This window comes from Lutra lutra, chromosome 8, assembly GCF_902655055.1.
Source record: "Lutra lutra chromosome 8, mLutLut1.2, whole genome shotgun sequence".
NCBI classification, from domain to species: domain Eukaryota; kingdom Metazoa; phylum Chordata; class Mammalia; order Carnivora; family Mustelidae; genus Lutra; species Lutra lutra.
In genome coordinates, this window is record NC_062285.1 from 134017605 (window position 1) to 134035440 (window position 17836).

Sequence of the window (17836 nt, forward strand, 5' to 3'; positions counted from 1 at the left end):
AGCTCGCCTTGGCTTAATGCCTGCCGGACAGGCATTGCTTCCTTACACCACCGGGACACTTCCATGAGCTCCAGCAGTGGAGGCTGGGGAGTTCTGACTGCCTGACACCCACAGCCCCACATTCCAGCAAAGTCTCACTCTTCATTTAGAAACAAACCCCTCCATCCTAAAACGCAAGGTTTATGCCGGGTTGCCTCCACTCCTTGCTCCAGCAGGGCGAGAGGTCAGGTCTGGCCAATCACAGCTCAGCAGCCCCCTCCCCCCACTCCGGCGGAAACTTGCCTTTTTTTTTTTTTTTTTTTTTTTTTTTTTTAGCTAACTTTGAACCTGCAAGAATGCTCCGAGTGTCACCTGCCAGAGAATGAACCAGACGGCGCAAGGCAGAGCAAAGAGGTACAGGAAAGCAAGCCCTAATGACATGCTTTGAGCCCCCTTGATCGAACTGCTCCTGAAGTCATGATATTTCCAAGTTTCATAGGATCAATAGGTTTATTTTCTGCTTAAGCAGGTTGAATTAGGTTTTCCATTTGCAGTAGCAAGAGTCCTGACTCGCAGGGTCTGAAAGTTTCAAGACTCCTACAGGCAAATGTAGCTCTGTGAATGACGGAGAAAGACTTGAGCGACCAGAGGAGTCAGTGGGATCCCGGTTTTTGACTGGCTGTTGCAAGGACCCACTGACATGCAAAGAATTTGATTTGATGTTGTCCAGAAAAGGAGGGCTAAGGCCGCAGGAGCAAAGTTCTGAGATACCCATTTTAGCTCAGTAGAAGGAGAACGTTCAGACAAGCAAGACCATCAATACTGGAGTAGCTACCTCAGGAGGGAGTGAGAGACCCATCCCTGAAGGTATTCGAGTGGTGGCTGGCCACCATCCTGCCCGAAATTTCCAGAGGGGATTCGGGCATTGGGTGGGACTGGGGTCAAGGGGTAGATGCTGCCACGTGCGGCAGCTGGCGCTGACCACACTAATGGCTCCCTTCTGGCCCCTGCGAAGGCGGGAGAATGAAGGGATCAGAGCGGAGCCTGCAAGTTCACAGCCTTCCAGCCCCCAGGGGCTTCCAGCCCGGAGAAGACAAGCAACCAATCTGCAGCCATCTGCTAAGAAACACCACAGGGAGGGGACAACAGGGCCAGCCGGGGTGCCGCTGGGCTTTGGGTGAGGACCCCGGAGGTCACAGCCATCTGGCTGGGAGGGCTGGGCGCCACCTGGAAAGGAGATATGCAGGGGGTAAAGACCTGGGGACAAGCAGAATCGCATGCCCCCTCATAGCTTTCCCCGCTCAAGGCTCATGGCCACCTCCCATCTTTTTGTTCAGGTTGGCCCTCCCATCGGCCCACCCTGCTCGCCCACCACACTGAGGCCCCTCCATCCTTCTTGTCCCACCTCTCTAGGCTGCCTCCGACCCACACGGGTCCTTCCTCCGCCCCAAGAGCCTCAGCTCCGTCTGCCCTGCCTCCACCCTTATGGATGGGTGTTAGGTCTCCCTGGACCCACTGGGCTCTCCTGGGGGCAGGGGCCAAAGGCATCTTTCCATCCCTCTTCCCTCCTGCAGGGCTGGCAGAGTAGAAGCCTCATGGGACCCCTGCCGTGGCTCTGGCTTTTTCTGACACACCTTCCTTCTGAGACCCAGGCTCCCCGCCGCGGAAGCTCAGGCAATAGGGAAGCTGAGGCCGCTTTGATACTCCCCCTTCTGTCTTGGCCTAAATGCCATCCCCTGCGAAACGGAAGGCCACAGAGCCATGGCAGGACGCCCCTTCCTGGTGGGAACGTGCTGTGTTCCGGTGGGGACGGTCACGGAGCAGGGAAGGAGGCCCTCTTACCCTACAGGATGCAGCAGGGACGCTTCTGTGGCCGCGCGGGCTGGGGGCACAGGACAGCCCGGATCGCCTCGTCAAAGACGGTCTTCAGGCCTCGCTGGGTGAGGGCCGAGCACTCCAGGTATTTTACAGAGTCTAGTTGGGGGGGGGGGGCAGGGGGAGCATCAAGAAGACAGAAGCCGAGGTCAGGGAGGGCCCTGGGCAGAAACCTCTCCCGAGCCACACACTGTGCCAGGCCGTGGGGCCACGGGACCACCGCCCCGCGCCTCCGCTTCCTCGTGCCTGGAATAGGAAGCTGGACCTCAAAAGGAGAGGCCAAGACCCACAGGGGCAGGTCTGAAGTTTTCTTAGACACGGCAGCCCTTAATTTGTGGAAGGCAGGCAGGAGTTTGGATACATTCCTGTGGGGAAAGGGGGCTCAAGTGACAGTGACTGAATCTCTCTCTGCCTCCGTTTCTTCTAGAAACTTCCCCAGGAGGCCCAAGGTGCTCGCCAGGACCTTCCAAATGTCATCTGACCATTCCTTAGCGTCACGTCATTTTACAAATGAGGACACCGAGGTCCATAGGTGGGGAGTCGTCTCTCCAAAGTCCCATGCTGGATGTTTCTACTCTCCTGAGGGGTGGCTGGGGGCTGTCGGTGAACCGGATGAGAGTGCTTTCCCTCCCCCGCCTGAGGGACCGGCCTTCTCCCAGGTGACAGCTCAGGGCAGGAGCTGGGGGCCCAGACAGCCAGAAAGGCAGGGGTAGCATTCCCTGACCTTCTGGAAGGAACCTCTGTGAGTTCCCATGAGCACTACAACACAGTTTCCCTGAAGTAAGGAACCGCAAAACCCCTTCTTCGAGAGGGCTGGGGGCTGATTTCAGGAACAAGAGGAAAGAGAGGGGCAGGAAGGGGAACTTTGCCCCCATGCTGGGGTCTGCTCTTCTCTGGGGAGGAAGCAGACAGACTCTGATGGGCACCTGTTCCCTGCCAAGCACTGGCCTGGGTGCTTCCAAAAAACCATGTGAAGAAATACTTCCCCACTTACAGATGATTCCCCACTTACAGATCAACAAACAGGCCAAGAGAGGGGAAACCTGGGTCCCAATGACATGCAGCTGGGGAGAGGGGAGCCAGGACTTCCAGAGAGGGCAGCCCCTGGAAGGAGGAAGCCCACGGAGGACCTGGGGTTGGGAAGAAAGCAAAAGTGGGGCAGGGACAAAGAAGCTGAGGTTCAGAGAGCATGTCCCTCGCACAAAGTCACGTGCTGGATGTCTCCCCTCTACTCGGGAGCACTCTCCCACCAGGGAGTGTGGGCAGTGGTCCCAGGGCCTGGCTGCGGGAACAGAGTGCCCTTGCTTCGGGTCTGGAAGCCTCATCACCTTATAACATTCTGTGCCTAGAAGGGTGTCCCGGGCATCCAGCTACTGTCTCCCTGCAAGGGACCATAGCCTGTGTCCACTTCTTCCACACCTACCAAATGCCTCCTCCCTAGAACCAGCCACCCTCTTGCTCTTCTTGGTCCAGAGGCATCCAGAACAAGGGTCCTGAGTGGGGGTGCTGGGCTCACTTTGGCTCTGCCTCTGACCACCCGACGACTCCCGTCAGTCTGTTTGTGCCTGAGTCTCCCATCTGTCTAAGACATGGTGACCTAGGACAGCTTGTCAAGCTGAGGCAGGCAGGGCCAAGCAGCTGCAGAGGACGGGGGCAGGCTAGGAGGCAGCTGCTGTTCCCCCCTCCCCCATCAGACCTGCAGCTCTCCTGGGCCTCCCCTTGGGCCCAGACTGGTCCGAGTCAAGTTCCAAAGTCACTGCCCCTTCCCTACCACTTGGGATCAGCTCCAGGAGGGATCATCCAGGGACCAAGGCAGGACCCCGAGCCACCTCCTTACAGAGGAGAAAGCACCTTCGGGGATCATGTAGGCCAGCTGGTGCAAATGGAGAAACTGAGGCCCAGAGGGGGGACCCACTTTCCCAAGGTCACACACACTATCAGTGCTAGAGCCAGGACCAACATCCAGGCTTCCAGGCCCCTTCTCCTTGCCCCAAAGCACATGCTTTAGAAGGGGATGGGTCACATGAAGGCTAGAGAGTCAGACCCCCGGGGCAAAAGGAGTTGGGGGATGGGCTGGTCAGAGAACAAGAGAAGGCAAGGGTACAACCCCCGCAGGGCTGAGGAGCCAAGGACCCCAGGGTGGGACTCAGGACCCAAGGCTTAAGGGGCAGCCCAAGACCCCTTGAGGGAGATGGCCATGTCGTAGGACTAGTCACAGGAAGGGGGAGGTGACAGCTGCGGTTTCTCTTCCTGTAGAGATGTGAGTCCCCAAAGCCCTCCCACTTCCGGCGGAAGGAAGAGCGGTGGGGCTGAGGCAGGGCTGGGGCGGGGAGACCTTACCTACTCAGGGGCCAAACCCTGGACCCGCAGGACCCTGTGGCGAGGCAGAGTGCCCCAGGCCGGGGTAGGGGGTGTCACTGCTCATGGGGGTCAAACCCGGCTGGGGACACCAGGTTCTAGGGCAGGTGTCCCATCCCCAGGCTGCAGGCGGGTCAGGACTGGACCTGGGACAGCAGGCACAGGTGCCAGGAGAGAGGCCAGACCCCCCCAGTTACAGCCTCCCTGGGGCGGGCAGCTCCGAGTCCTCACGAGGAAGCCCCCAGACCAGCAATTTGCTATCTTGCGTTCAAATTTCAGTTCTGCCACCCCCTGGCTGTGTGACCTGGAGAAGTCACTTTACTTCTTTGGCCCAGGGATCAGGAGGCAAAGAGCAGCTGGGCTGAGGAGGGGGGCTGGGGAAAGGGAGGTGAGAAGGAGGCAGCAAGGAAGTCATCCTTCAAATCTAAGGCAGAGGCACGTCCTCCAGGAAGCCTTCCTGGATAACCCGAGCTTGACTTGGCTGCTCGTGCTCAGAGCAGCCACCGCACACGTCACTCTGTGCCTGCTTCTGTCAGCTCTAAGGCACTTCTCCCAGCCAGCCAGCAACCCTCTCCGAGCCCGAGCCCCGTACCGATCTCCTTGGCCAGGGCCAGACCCTGCGGGTAGGTGATGGGCGCCAGTTTCTTCTCCTTCAGCCTCTCAATGGTGTCCTTGTCGTCCCGCAGATCCAGCTTGGTGCCCACCAGGATGATGGGTGTGCTGGGGCAATGGTGTCGCACCTCGGGGAACCACTGGGCAGGCGGTTGGTGGGGGGGAGGCCGAGGGGGCATGGGCGTGGGAACAAGAGGGGCGCCAAGCGTGAGAAGAGATGAGGGGGCATGAGGGGGTGAGGAGAGGAGGCATGAGGTGGTCCAGGGTGGGGGGGATGTGGTTACAGGAAAAGAAGAAGCAAGATTCACGAGAGATAAAAGGCAGGCAGAGGTTGTGTGCAGAGGAGAGAGGGGACATGGTTATAGAGTGTGGGGAGGAAAGCAAATGACCCCAGCCCCCTCTGAACCCCCTCTAAGTCTCACCACCAGAGTCCCCAGCGCCACCACCCAGCCCTGGTTGGCCCTGGGAACGCTCTTTGCCCACGCCCCCTGCAACCCCTCCCTCCCTCAGGGTCACCTGCCCCAGGCCCCCAAGGTCCTGCTCTGTGCTGCTCACCTTGGCCCGGACGTTCTCATAGGAGGCAGGGCTGACAAGGGAGAAGCAGATGAGGAAGACGTCCTGGGGACAGAGCAGGCAACGGTCACCCAGAGAGGAGGCCTGGAGGCATCCCAGCCCGGCCCTTCCATACCTGGGCATCCCCTGAGCTGTTTATCCAACCCTTCCGAAAGGCCTGTCCCAAGTGGTGAATCCTCAGGGGACCCTCTACAGGCAGTGGCTACGGCCCCATTCTATAGATGGGGAAAGTGAGATCAAGGGCTTGCCTCCAGAACCCGTACGCCTCACCAGGCACTCACTACCTGTCAGCTGGTCGCCAGTCTGGAAGGAACACCAAGGATGCCAGGGCCTAGCAGCCACAGAGCCACCTGCAAACTTGCCCCCCATCTCTCCTCCCCTCCCCAGAGCCCCTGGGACTCAGAGTCCTGGGCTCCCTATGGAGGCCCCATCCAGGGTCTGCCTGGGGAGCCAGGAGGTGCCGGAGCCCATAGAGGCAGAGGGGCTGGAGAGACGGGCACAGTGAGAGCAGGGGTACTGAAGGAGGGCAGGGAGGGGCACGGGGAGGAGGCCCCGGCTCCACCCAGGAGGGCACTGCTGCGATGGGCAGGGCTCCCCAGGCACTGGCCCCAGGGCATCGTCCCCAGCCAGAGCAGGCTGAGCTCAGGGCAGCTCACCGTCTGTGGGTAGGAGAGTGGCCGGAGGCGATCGTAGTCCTCCTGCCCGGCCGTGTCCCACAGTCCTAGGTTCACGGGCTTGCTGTCCACCATCACATTGGCTGAATAGTTGTCGAAACTGTGGGGGGACAGAAGAGTCAGTCTCCATGCCCAGAGCTCAGGCCTGCGGTCAGCCTCGCATCGCTCTGTGTGGAGGCCAAGACCCAGGCAGGGGCGGCCAGAGGCAGTCGCACAGCGCTGGGCACTTGGCTTTTCTTTCCTTTTTTTTTTTCCTTACTGATTCATTATATTAAAAAAAAAAATTTTTTAAGATTTTATTTATTTATTTGACAGAGATCACAAGCAGGCAGAAAGGCAGGCAGAGAGAGAATGGGGGGGAAGCAGGCTCCCTGCTGAGCAGAAAGCCCAATTCAGGGCTCCATCCCAGGACCCTGGGATCACAACCTGAGCAGAAGGCGGAGGCTTTAACCCACTGAGCCATCCAGGTGCCCCTACATTAAAAAAACTTTTAAGGGGCGCCTGGGTGGCTCAGCGGGTTAAGCCGCTGCCTTCGGCTCAGGTCATGATCTCAGAGTCCTGGGATCGAGCCCCGCATCGGGCTCTCTGCTCGGCAGGGAGCCTGCTTCCTCCTCTCTCTCTGCCTGCCTCTCTGCCTACTTGTGATCTCTCTGTCAAATAAATAAATAAAATCTTTAAAAAAAAATTTTTTTAATACAGGTAAGCATCAAGAGGAAAACATTGTCTCCAATCACCTTTCTGCCCCTGCCTATCCTTTGAGAGGTGATTTTTTTTAGGCCATAGGCCATTTCCTCTAAGGCTTGATCCGACTTTCCCAACCTACTATGCTGGCCTGAGGTTGGTCACCCCCGTGGCAGGAAGGGTCCCCCTCAAAGCAAACCCTGAGACGAGGAGGCGACACAGTGGCAGCCTTGGGAGGAGAGTGGGGAAGAGACAAGGAAGGGCCAGCCAGTGAGCTGTTACTGTTGGGGCCCCTGGAGACAGGGTGCCTCTAAGGGGCATGACTTGGGGTCTCTATCCAGCCCTCTATCTTTCATTGGCAGAAGGATGTCCTGGGGAGCTAAATTCCTGGTCTTCCAGCCCACCCCCGAGTGCACACCGAAAGCCATCAGTCACAGGCAATTTCAAGAAATGCCACCAACACACACAGATAAGACATGCGCCAAAGGGATGGTGGGGCAGGGTACTGACAGGAACAGCCAAAATCCCCTGCCAGCACCAGCGAGACCACCTGGGCATCAAACAAGCTTCTAGATTTTCTTTTTATTCAACCCAACAGTATTTCTCACTAGAGGAAGGTGCTGGTTTCTCAGCCTGTGGGAAAGAAGACTGGGATCAGAGAGGTATAGTGACCTCCCCAAGGCCACACAGCCAGTGAGTGACCAAACTAAGTGGGAAATCAGTTCTGTGTGATTCTAGCATTCACTGCCCTGTGCCTTCTGGAGATGCCCTTACCTCCTGTCCATGAGATCCAAGGATCATCATTTTGTCTCTCCTCACTGAGGCCACCCATGCAGGCTCTGCTTTGCATCCCTGGACCTGGCCCCTGAGACCTCAGGGTCCTCTGCCTTCTCTTCCCCTCATACGCCAGCCAAGCTGTTTCTTGGGCAAAGCCTACACTGCCTACCTCCCTGGACTTGCTCCTGCCCAGAATGCCCTTCCCCACCTCTCTTTGTCCAAATGTTCCCACTTATCCTGACCACACAGTCCTACCCACTCTCCAGGACTTTTCTCCCATCTGTCTAGAATAAACTTTTATACCCTTTCACCCTTGTTTCCTATTTGTGCTTCAAAATCCTGCCTGGGCAGTTCCTCCTCTCTGAGGAAACCTCCAGGCCACTTCCTTCTCTATCCCTCACCTGGAAAGAGCTCATTGTTCCCTCCTTCTTTATCTTGACTGAAAGAGGCTGTTAGAGTGTCTCTGTCTTGCCAGGGGCCCTGGGCTCCAGGAGGGCAGGGCCTGTGCCTTCTTCCTCTCTAGTCTCAGGCCTGGCACTTAGTGAGTGGATCGAAATTAAAGTGAACCGAACGAAGCCCTTGGAATGCCACCTCCTTCAGGAAGCCCTCCCAGAATGCCGCTCAGTGACAGGCTGAAGAAGCCCTAATGTTTCAGAGTGACTCCAAAGACACCTGTTCTGAGAAAGACACACACATACACACCCAGAAGTGAGCAGCCTGGCATTTTAACACACCATGCTTATTCATCCGTGGAGCGTTCCAGTCATCTCTCAGTTCTGCAGATGACCAGCTCCCCACTGCCCGGAAGTTCTTACAGACACTCCTCCTCTGACTTCCCACTCTTCTTCCTCCCTCACTCCTCCTCCCCGTGCCCGGCTGACTCTTACTCACCCGCCTCTACCCCATCTCCAGGTCACCTCCTCCAGAAAGCTTTTCCTGGCCCCCAGCCAGTCCAGCCAAGCCAGCAATCTTTGCGCCAAAAGCAAAGATTGCTCCTCACGTGCTCCTCACGGCGCCCTGAGGCCAGCACAGTATAAGGCACATAGTAGGTGCTCCGTGTACCAGCTCTGGATACCACCCACACTGCTGGGGGATGTCAGGAAGAAACCGCTGTCCAGAGAGACACCACAGGGCACGATGGGAAAAGAAGGGCCTGGGTTGTCCTTGGCTTCGGTCAGCAACATCCCTTCGGGACACACTTACAGGGTTGGGACACTCTTCTCTCTAATGTCCAGCCTGAAATTCTGGTGCCCAAAATCCGCCTAAGATTCTTTGAGCCAAAGGCCTGTGTCCTCTCGGAACCATCCCCATGGTCTCAGGGTCCATGGCAGTGGGGAAAGAGCGGGGTCCTGGAATCTTGGAGCAGCACCAAGTACCAGATCTGGGGCCTGGAAGAAAGTTAGGGACCTTTCTATGTGAGGTCTTGAAGTCCCAGGTAACCTAAGACAAAAGAACCTCAAGTTACTCCCATCAGACAGATGGGGAAACTGAGGCCTCAAGATGTCAAGTAACTTTTCCAAGGCCAACCATCTCATAAGCATAGGAGCTGGGATTCGAGCCTTGCTACTTCTGTGACCTCAGTTAGTGAGCAAGGGGCCGGGGCAGGGGGTGGGGAGACAGCCACCAGAACTAGGAGGGACCAGAGTTCCTCGTTCTGGCTGTGTGACCCTGGGTGAGTCACCTACCTTCTCTGAGCCTCACTTTTTTCAATGTGAAAAAAAAGTCCTTTCTCTTAGGACCATTAGGAGGATCCGAAGAGACAGAGGACAGTCAGGTCACCCTGAGGGGAGATGCTAAGCAGCTGAGATCACATTTCCAATGTCCTCACACATACCCGCTTGTCCCTCCCCAGAGGCCTGGCCGCCAGGGCCCAGGGTATCGCTGCAGGCACGCAGCAGGGATCCACGGCCCCCCCAGGGTCCCCCTTATTTGAGACTCAGGGGCAGCCGGGACCAGAGGAACCTTACACCACCACTCTGGCCAGCCCCCACCGCTTTTTCCAGATAAGGAAACAGGCCCACAGACAGGAAGGCACTTGCCCAAGATCTCACAGTCAGTTGGCGGTAGCCAGGACTAAGTAAGTCCTGTTCCCCAATTCAGAAAATCCCACAGGGTAAACATGGGGGCTATTTTGTGGCTGGAGAGGCGGAGGTTCGAGTCTGGGCATGGGGCTTCCCTGAGCTGTGGGAAGACAGAGAACTCACATTTGCTGAACACCCAGGGGTGTCAATGACCGTTCCAGGCCCTTCCTACTTAGACCATCTCAGAGGGCCCAGGGAGCGGTTACCACCCTTGTTCCCATGCTACCCATGAGGGCACAGACTCAGGAATAGGAAGAGACCTGCCCAAGGTGACACAGATGGCGTGTGTTCACCCCAAGTCCGTGCGGCCTCCCTCTGCATTCTCAGGGCTGCAGGCCTAGCCCTGACCCTGGAATGGAGTGGAGCAGGGGATTGGGGAGGTGGGAGAAGGGAGCTCAGCACACAGCATCCATCACCTGACCCCCACCCAAGCCCATCCCCAGAAAGGAAGAAGGTGAACTCAAGGAACCCAGAGATCAGAGGGCATGCATGGCTGGTGACATGGGGACCAGAGAGGAGTGACCAGGTCAGGCAGGGCGTGGGCCCCTCTTGGGACTCAAGTCTCGGTCCTCAGGCCAACAGGTCACGGCGGAGACGCTTGGCCAGGCGGGGCTGCGGGGATGGGTGATGTGTGATCACATCTGCATTTAGAAAAGGCTCCTCTTGGGGCGCCTGGGTGGCTCAGTTGGTTAAGCGACTGCCTTTGGCTCAGGTCATGATCCCAGATAAATAAATAAAATCTAAAATAAAATCTTTAAAAAAAAAATAAAAGGCTCCTCTTGGCCACTGGGTGGAGATGTCTGGAAGGAGGGTCAGAGGGGAAGCTGGGGGGCCAGTGGGAGGCTTATAGAGCTGGCAATGAGAGAGGAGAGAGGAGGGTGGCTGGGGGAGGTGGAGGGTGTCCCAGGCGGGGCACAAGGGGCTGCCCGTGGTGGCAGGATGGGGGCGAGGGGCAGTGAGCGCCCAGCGGAAGACTCTGGATGTCCACACCCATGGAATTCCAGGCTTGACTTGTCAGGAGGTGAAATGAAGGTGAAAATCAAGTACTGGCCAATGGGACCTAGATTAACTATGTGGTTTTCCTTCCCACCAGCCGAACTGTCCGCTGGTGGCTGAGTTCTGGCACCTTCTCAAAGCAGACCAGAGCTCCCAGTCACTCCAGAGTGCCAGTGACATGTTCACTCTGTTCTAGAAGCTGGTATGATAGCCGTGGACTGGACGGACCAGGGCCCTGCCCTCCCGGAGCCATCAGGGGAAGTCAGATCAGGAAGGGCCATAAAGAACATCAAGCAAGGGGGTGGTGGCGCCTGGGTGGAGGGAGGGACCCCTTGAGACAGGGGGTCAGGGAGCTGATCCCTGAGCAGGGAACTGAGTGATGGCAAGGAGGAGGATGGGGTGTGGGGGAGGCTAATGGGATCCACAAGGAAGCCCAAGGGTCTGGAGTGAGTGGGTAAGGGTAGTGGCTACAGTAGGAGATGAGGCTGGGGGTGGGGGGCAGGTGCCATTCAGGAACTCACACAGCAGGAGAGGAGACGGTATCAAATGTGAAGGGGGGCCGTGGGAGGGGGATTTAGGTCTGGGCACAGCTGCATCTAATTTTTACTTTTGAAAATTCATCTGGGCTTCCTTTTGAGAATGGTTGTAAGGGGGAGACATGGGTGGGGGAGAGCCCCTATGTCACAGGCAGGCAAGCGCAGGGTCCTCCTGCCATGTTCTGGTATCCCCAATACCCTGCACAAGACCGGCTTCTGTCTCCCGCTCTGTGGCATGAGGGTTTGACCCTGAGCTATTAACCCCCCACCCCTGGCAAGGAGCTGAGCACAGCTCACCTGCTTATCTGATCGTGAGCTGGCCTACGTGCCTCCCAGGCCCAGCAAACCCTCCCAGCCCCAGCAAACTCTTCAGGCCCCAGCAAACCCTCCCAACACCAGCAAACCCTCCCGGCCCCAGCAAACTCTCCAGCCCCAGACCTCCCCCCCAGTCCCAGAACCCCCCCCCCAGCCCCAGACAACCCTCCCCAGAAAACCCTCCGGGCCCTGAGCCCCAGCAGCTCTCCCCATCTTATCTCTGTGCCAGAGATCTCCTGTTTTCCCCAACTCCGCTCTCACCAGTGGCCCCCACCTCCCAATGTCAAGAGTTCTGCGTGACTTATCTCCCTTTCCCTGTACCAGGGGTATAGGCACTATAGCTGGAACCCCTTGGAGGACTCGTCCAGAGCTGAGCAACTCTGTCCAGGACCACATAGGAAGGGGACAAGCAGGACTGACACATCTTTGCAGAAGCCGAGGCAAAACGAAAATGCAAGATCCCTTGTGCAAAGGCCAAGAATTTCAAGATGGCCCTAAGTGTCTGACCCAACTCCCCAGAGTCCTGAAAGGCAGACCTTGCCTGGCTCATTCTGTCCGGCCTGCAAGGGTGGTGTCCTGAGGCCACCAGGGGCCACCAAGGGCCAGGGCTCTCCAAGATGTTAGGAACAATTGGGTCCAGCCTGGCCTCTGCTCCTCTCCCTGTCTTGCACCAGAGAACACGCCCTTCATCTCCCTGCCCAGGGGAGATGCCCCAGCAGTGAGCCTGGGGTTACCCAGCCCAGTCTTGCCCCCATAAAAAGGGAAACTGAGGCTCTAAGAGGGGAAGTGACTGGTCTAAGGTCCTTCAGCAAACAGGCCCCCAGCCCAGCTGGGACAGGCAGAGGCAGGACAGCAGGTAGCCAGTGCACGGTCGATGACAGTGACCTTGTGCAGAAGCTGCCTTTCCTCTGGCCTAGAGCCAGCCCTCTGTCAGCATTAGGAGGTGACTGACGGCCCAGGGGCAAATACGGCAGGTACGGAGTGGGACGAGCGCCATCACCAGGCCATCTGGGGACCTGGGAGCCACGCTGGGGCAGAAATTGGTTTTCCAGGCTCCCTTCCCCGGTGTCTTTGCCCTGTCCTGGCTGCCTGCCTTCCTCTGGCCCAGGCCAGGGTGCCGGTCAGGGTCCTGGGGGTCAGGAGGCCCCCTGGCTGCCCTGAGCCTCAGTTTCCCCCATGGGCGGCCTGGGTGGAATGCCATCTCTTATGGGACTCAAGTAAAGGCACACATGTGACGTTCCCTGCAGGGGCCAGCACACGGCCGGCCCTCAGCGGCTGGAGGCTAGCTCCGATGGACCGTCTCAGGGCCTCTCCATGAATTCGAGTCAACTCAAACACGTCCAGTGTGTATAAGACAGTGCGTAGATCACGGCGTGCCTGAGACACCGAACTGAGCTGATGGGGTGACCCAAGGGAACTGGCTGAGCCTTCCCACCCACAGAGACTCCTGGTCACGAGAAAGATCAGATCAAGTCCCTCTGGGGAGTGAGAGGGCTGTGGGGCTGGGTGAGAAAGTCCCCCGGGGGAGGGGCCCTGCAGCTGGCCTGGAGGTCTGAGACGCATGCGAAGGAAAGGCACTCCAGGCAGAGCAAACCGCTTGAGCAAAGGCCCTGAGGTGGAAATGCCCAAGGAGTGTTTGGCGGGGACAAGCAGATGCTTGGAAGGGAAGGTTGGGAGAAGCCGGGAGACATGAATGTCGAGCTGGGGGTGGGGACGCTGTCCTGTGAGCAAGGGGGCTACCGAGGGCCGAGGGCCCGTGCTTCCCCACGTACATCCCTCCCGAGGCTGCCACCCACATGGCATCCAATAGCAGCCCTGCCTCCACCCTCGACAAGAGGGCAGGGCCTCCCACTGGCCTCCAGATGGCAATGCCCTCTCCCGTAAGTCCCTCTGTCTGCTGTCTGCTCCGTGGTGTCGAGGCCAGGGACAGCCTCCTCCTCCTCCACCAGCCCATGCTCCCCTCCACTTCTCAGCCCTGCATCCCCCCCTTTGCCCACGCCACACCCAGCTGGGAGGCTGCCCATCCCGCCTCACCAGCCCCGTCTCTCCCTCTCTGACGGCCTTGCCACTGATCCGTCCGCACTGCCCCCCTCAACATTGCTCACTGCCTCCGACGGGGTCGTCAGGCAGCTCTGCCAGGTGGGGACACCCCTCCAAGGCCCCACCCAGGGCCCCGCCCACAGGAAGCGCCTGACAAGGGGGCGGGCTTGGTGATGCGTGTCTCCCCATCCTCCCTGCTCTCGCCCGCTGCGGACTCACACGGTGGGGATGTACTCTCCGGGGAAAGCGTTGGTGGTGTAGCTGATGAGAAGGCAGGTCTTACCCACGGCTCTGAAAGACAGGAGGTTCCAGGAGACGGTGGTCATGGCCCCTGCCCAGGACACTGGGAGGTTCCCGGGTCCCCTAGCCCAGCCCTCAGGGAAGACCCAAGCCCCACCTCTCTGGGCCTCAGTCTCCCCACCTGAGAATGCCAAGATCAGCGGTCCCAAGCCTGAGTCACAAGGGTCATCTAGGCTATTTGTTAAAGGGCAGAGGACTTCGGGGTCCTATCTCAGAGATTCTGAGCCATGGTGCGGAACAGGACTGGGAATCTGTATTTTTAACAAGCTTTCCCAGGTGACACCGACGTGGGACAGTTAAGAACTGGGGGTACCTGGGAGCCCACTGAACCGGACAATGCCTCGGGGCCCCTGGTGCCTGACCAGCCCTCTGCTGTCACATGCCTGGGTTCCAGATCCCATCTCCACCACCTCCCAGGGGCACGGCCTTGGGCAAGGCACTTAATCTCCCTAGGCCTCAGTTTCCCCATCTTGAACATAGGGATATGAGGCGTTTCTCCTCCTAGGAGTGTGCTGAATCGTAAATCAGGTGAAGCCCATGGAAGAAGCCAGCACCATATCTAGCAGAGCGTAACAGCTAGTCAACATCAGGGAAAGCCTGTCCCTCCCTCCTCTTTCCCTCCCACCTCACCAGAGAGAGCAGCCATTAAGAGCACAGAGTTTTGAAGTCAGAGAGACTTGGCCTCACATCCCATGAGGTCTTGGGCAAGTTACTTAACTTCTCTGAGCCTCAGTTTCCCATCTGGAAAATGGGCTTCATATTAGGTTGGTGGGAAAACCAGATAGAGGGGGTGTGACTGAGTCCAGGGCCTGACGAATAGTAAGTACTAGGGACTGCTCGCTGGCTTCCTGGAGTGGGAGGGGGGTCTGCAGGTCGCTGGGGCTGGGAGGGGGCACAGGGAGAGCAGGCCAAGTCTAGCAACAAAAGGGGCAGCCCTGGGCCTTCCAGCCCTGCTCCTGTGTTGGTCATTTCCTGTTCTGAGGAGGCCAGCCACCTTCTCCCTGCCACTGCCCTGCCCAGAGCTTGCCACCAAGGTGACTTTGAATGACTGGGACGTTGGCTTCTGCCCTCCCCTCTTCGGATCAGATACAAAGCGGAAGTGAGCAGGGCCCGGCCTGCGGGCAGATAAGGCCAGGCCGGTGCTTCGGAATCAGCTGAGGGCTGATAAAGGGACCCACTCTCAGGAGACCTATCAGAGCCGAACCAAGTTTGTCTGTCATGTCAGGGCCACTTGACCCAGGCCAGGAAAGATCTGAGTCTCTCCAAGCCTCAGGCTGCCCCTCTGTAGAATGGGAGTGTTGGAATGAAGGTCTACCAGCTCGAGATGCTGAGGTTTGCTGGACTGGACTCCCAGGAAACCCCAGGAGGCATCTGTGGGCTGGGGCCTGAGTCACTGTGGAAGGCTAGCACCGGAGACCGGCAGATCAGGCAGCTTAGACCTTGTTAGAAAGAGGCCCACGGGGACATGACAACCTGAGGTCACTGTGCTCCCACAGCCCAGAAGACCCCTCAGCCCAGTGTAGCCCTCACCGACCCTCCCAATCACCCTCCCATGGCTTCTTTCCTCCACTTTCCCTTTATGCCCCCTCCCCCTCCTGCTTCTCACCCACATCCCCCACACATCCTCCCCAGCCAGGCAGGCTACAGGGGGGGAGGGGAGAGCCAGGCAGGGAGGAGGGGAGGAGGTTAATAGTTATTGAGCACACTATGCCCAGCACAGCCACTCAAAATAGGTCAGGTGACCCCACATCAATCCTGGGGGCGTGGTCTCTTCCCAGATGGATGAACAGAGGTTCAGAGAGGCTCTGTGACTTGCCCAAAGACACACAGCCATGCAAGCCAGATACTAGAGCCCAGATCAGCCTGAGGACAAAGGCCAGAATCTTGGCTCTCCACCCCTGCACCTGCATCCTCAGAGTTAAAGACCAGTCCCGTAAGAGACGTGCTCCAGGTCTCGGGGTGCAGAGGAGGGGCCGCAGGCACCTCCACCCTCCATTCTGTGCCCTCCACCCACCTCCACCCAAGTAGCTTCCGGAGGGAAGCAGGCAAAGAGGGTGAAGCTGTCCTCTGCCCATCTCAGGGGCTCTCTCTGGGTCCCGGGACAAGAAGGGAGCAGCTCCTCCCCGCTGCCTCCCAGGGACTCCTATTTGGGCAGGACAGGCGGATCTCAGGGTACCCCCAGTTGAGAGCCTCAGCCAGGTGAGGAAGTTCAGCCAGGTACCTACCCATCTCCCACCACCACACACTTGATGGCCTGCATCGTGTCCGGGGCCTGGGAGGCAGCGCTGGTGACAGCTCAGGGCACAGAGGGTTTCTGCGGGCTCCAGGGGTTGGGAGAGCCTGGCAAGGCGCCCCGGCAGAGGAGCAGCCGCAGCAGGACAGGAGGCAGGAGGAAGCGGAAGTGGAACTTACCCAAGCTGCTGCCCCAACAACCGTTTGCAGAAGGCGGAGCGTGCGGTCTGGCAGAACAGCTCGGGGCCCCTCAGGTGCTGGGCTGGGGCACCCGCGGGAGACCTGGGTACCCTCTGGGCTGGGGTGTCACTACTTGCCCCTGGGGCCAGGCCAGAGCTGTTCTCCAAAGACTTCAGGCTTCCAGGAATTCAATGGATCGCAATTCTAAGTGTTAAGCACTTAATGAGTGCCTACTGTATGCCGGGCATAGTATCAGGCACTGGTGAGTTCAGCCTTGCAAAAGGTACAGCTGATCCCTGGGAAAGATGCCAGCTGACACGTGTGTCCGTAAAACAAGGCAGGAAGCGATGGGGTCACAGGGGATCTCCAGGGAGAGGACCTCAGAGCTACACAGAGGGAGAGCTGGGGCCCATGAGCATTTGAGCTAGCACCCAAAAGCTGGTGCCAGAGAGAGGGCACTCCAGGTGAGGGGATTGCATGAGCAAGACACAAGGCTCCCCCCAAGCAGGTGCAAGGATGGGGATCCCGGAGTGTGGAAGGATGGGAGAGGCAGGGAGGTGGGGGGCAGGTGGGGGGCAGGTGGGGGGCAGGTAGGGGGCAGGGGCCTGCAGAGGGAGAAGGGGAAATAAAAGGGAAGTGATGGGCAGTGCTCCGCATGAGCCAGTCCTGTGCTGGAGGCAGCCTGGGGGGACCAGGCGCCCCGGGCTGAGGCCCCGCGGCACAACTTAACGATGGACAAATGGAGGGTCCAAGAAGGCAGCGGACTCGCTAGGACTACCCGGCCTGAAATCAAACCCAGGGCCAGGTGACTCCAAGTTCTTTTGGCACCTCAGCTGCTGAGGGGACAAAGCCTCAGTTCTGCAGCTCATGGGAGGGTGAGTTCCCCCCCCCCAACCCTTAGCCATGAGTCGACCTGGGATCTGAGCAGCACAGCCTCTCCCCGTGGCCTCTGAGTTCACCTGGTTCCTACCGTTCCTTTTGCCACTGCTCCCACACCCAAGCGAAGAAAGAAGCAGAGCCAGTGGTCAGCCAGGTTGGACTGTCACTTAGGACGAACCAGGAAACCCTGGGACAGTGGCCAGCTCCAATAGGTGGCCAGTCAGTGATCAAAACCAGCCAACAAACTTGGGTATCTTTCCCCTCTCCTTTGCATAAACTGAGCTGAGACAGTGGGAAACTTCACGGTGCTTAGACCGGGTCAGGAAGGCCAGTGGCCCCACCCCCCTCCAGGACCCACCCTGGGCTTCCTCCCTAAGGACTTTCTTCTGGGTGTCCCGCTGTTCCGACCTTCTTTGTCCCATCCACTGCTCGTCCCTAGAGCAACCCCCGTTGACCTAAACAACAACAGCAAAATCTAAATGCGATGTGATATCCTGGCTTGGATCCTGCAACAGAGAAAGAACGTTAGTGGGAAAAGTGGGAAAATCCAAATAAAGTCTGAAATTGAGTTGACAGTATTGTCCCAATGTTCATTTCTTAGTTTTGACAAAGGTACTGTGGTTATGTAAGTGAGGTTGATGTAAGGGGAAACTGGGTGAAGGTTAGAGGTGAATTCTCTTACTACCTTTTTGACTTTTCTGTAAATCTAAAATTGTTCCAGAACAAAATGTTTATTTACTTAAAAAGA

General features: G+C 58.1%; 1 protein-coding gene across 2 annotated transcripts; it reads right to left on the reverse strand.

The window, feature by feature from the left end:
* Positions 1 to 475: 475 nt before the first annotated feature.
* On the reverse strand, positions 476 to 16200 carry RAC2 (Rac family small GTPase 2). Of its 2 annotated transcripts, XM_047742155.1 has the most exons (7): positions 16023 to 16194; positions 13717 to 13788; positions 6054 to 6171; positions 5380 to 5442; positions 4805 to 4964; positions 1822 to 1953; positions 476 to 1206 (listed from the first exon to the last, which is right to left on the reverse strand). In XM_047742155.1, the coding sequence occupies exons 1-6, from the start codon at positions 16055 to 16057 to the stop codon at positions 1823 to 1825; spliced, it is 579 nt and encodes a 192-aa protein (XP_047598111.1). In that variant the 5' UTR covers positions 16058 to 16194; the 3' UTR covers positions 476 to 1206; position 1822. The 2 variants fall into 2 exon arrangements, with proteins under 2 accessions (XP_047598111.1, XP_047598112.1); XM_047742156.1 differs by lacking the exon at positions 476 to 1206 and having other exon boundaries at positions 1823 to 1953; positions 4798 to 4964; positions 16023 to 16200.
* Positions 16201 to 17836: the final 1636 nt, after the last annotated feature.

Coding starts and splice junctions, on each gene's coding strand:
- RAC2 (XM_047742155.1), bottom strand. CDS start 16,057: ATGCAGGCCATCAAGTGTGTGGTGGTGGGAGATGG. Junction 13,789..16,022: donor TGTGTGGTGGTGGGAGATGG/GTAGGTACCTGG, acceptor CCTGTCTTTCAG/AGCCGTGGGTAAGACCTGCC. Junction 1,954..4,804: donor GGCCCTGGCCAAGGAGATCG/GTACGGGGCTCG, acceptor CCCCCCAACTAG/ACTCTGTAAAATACCTGGAG.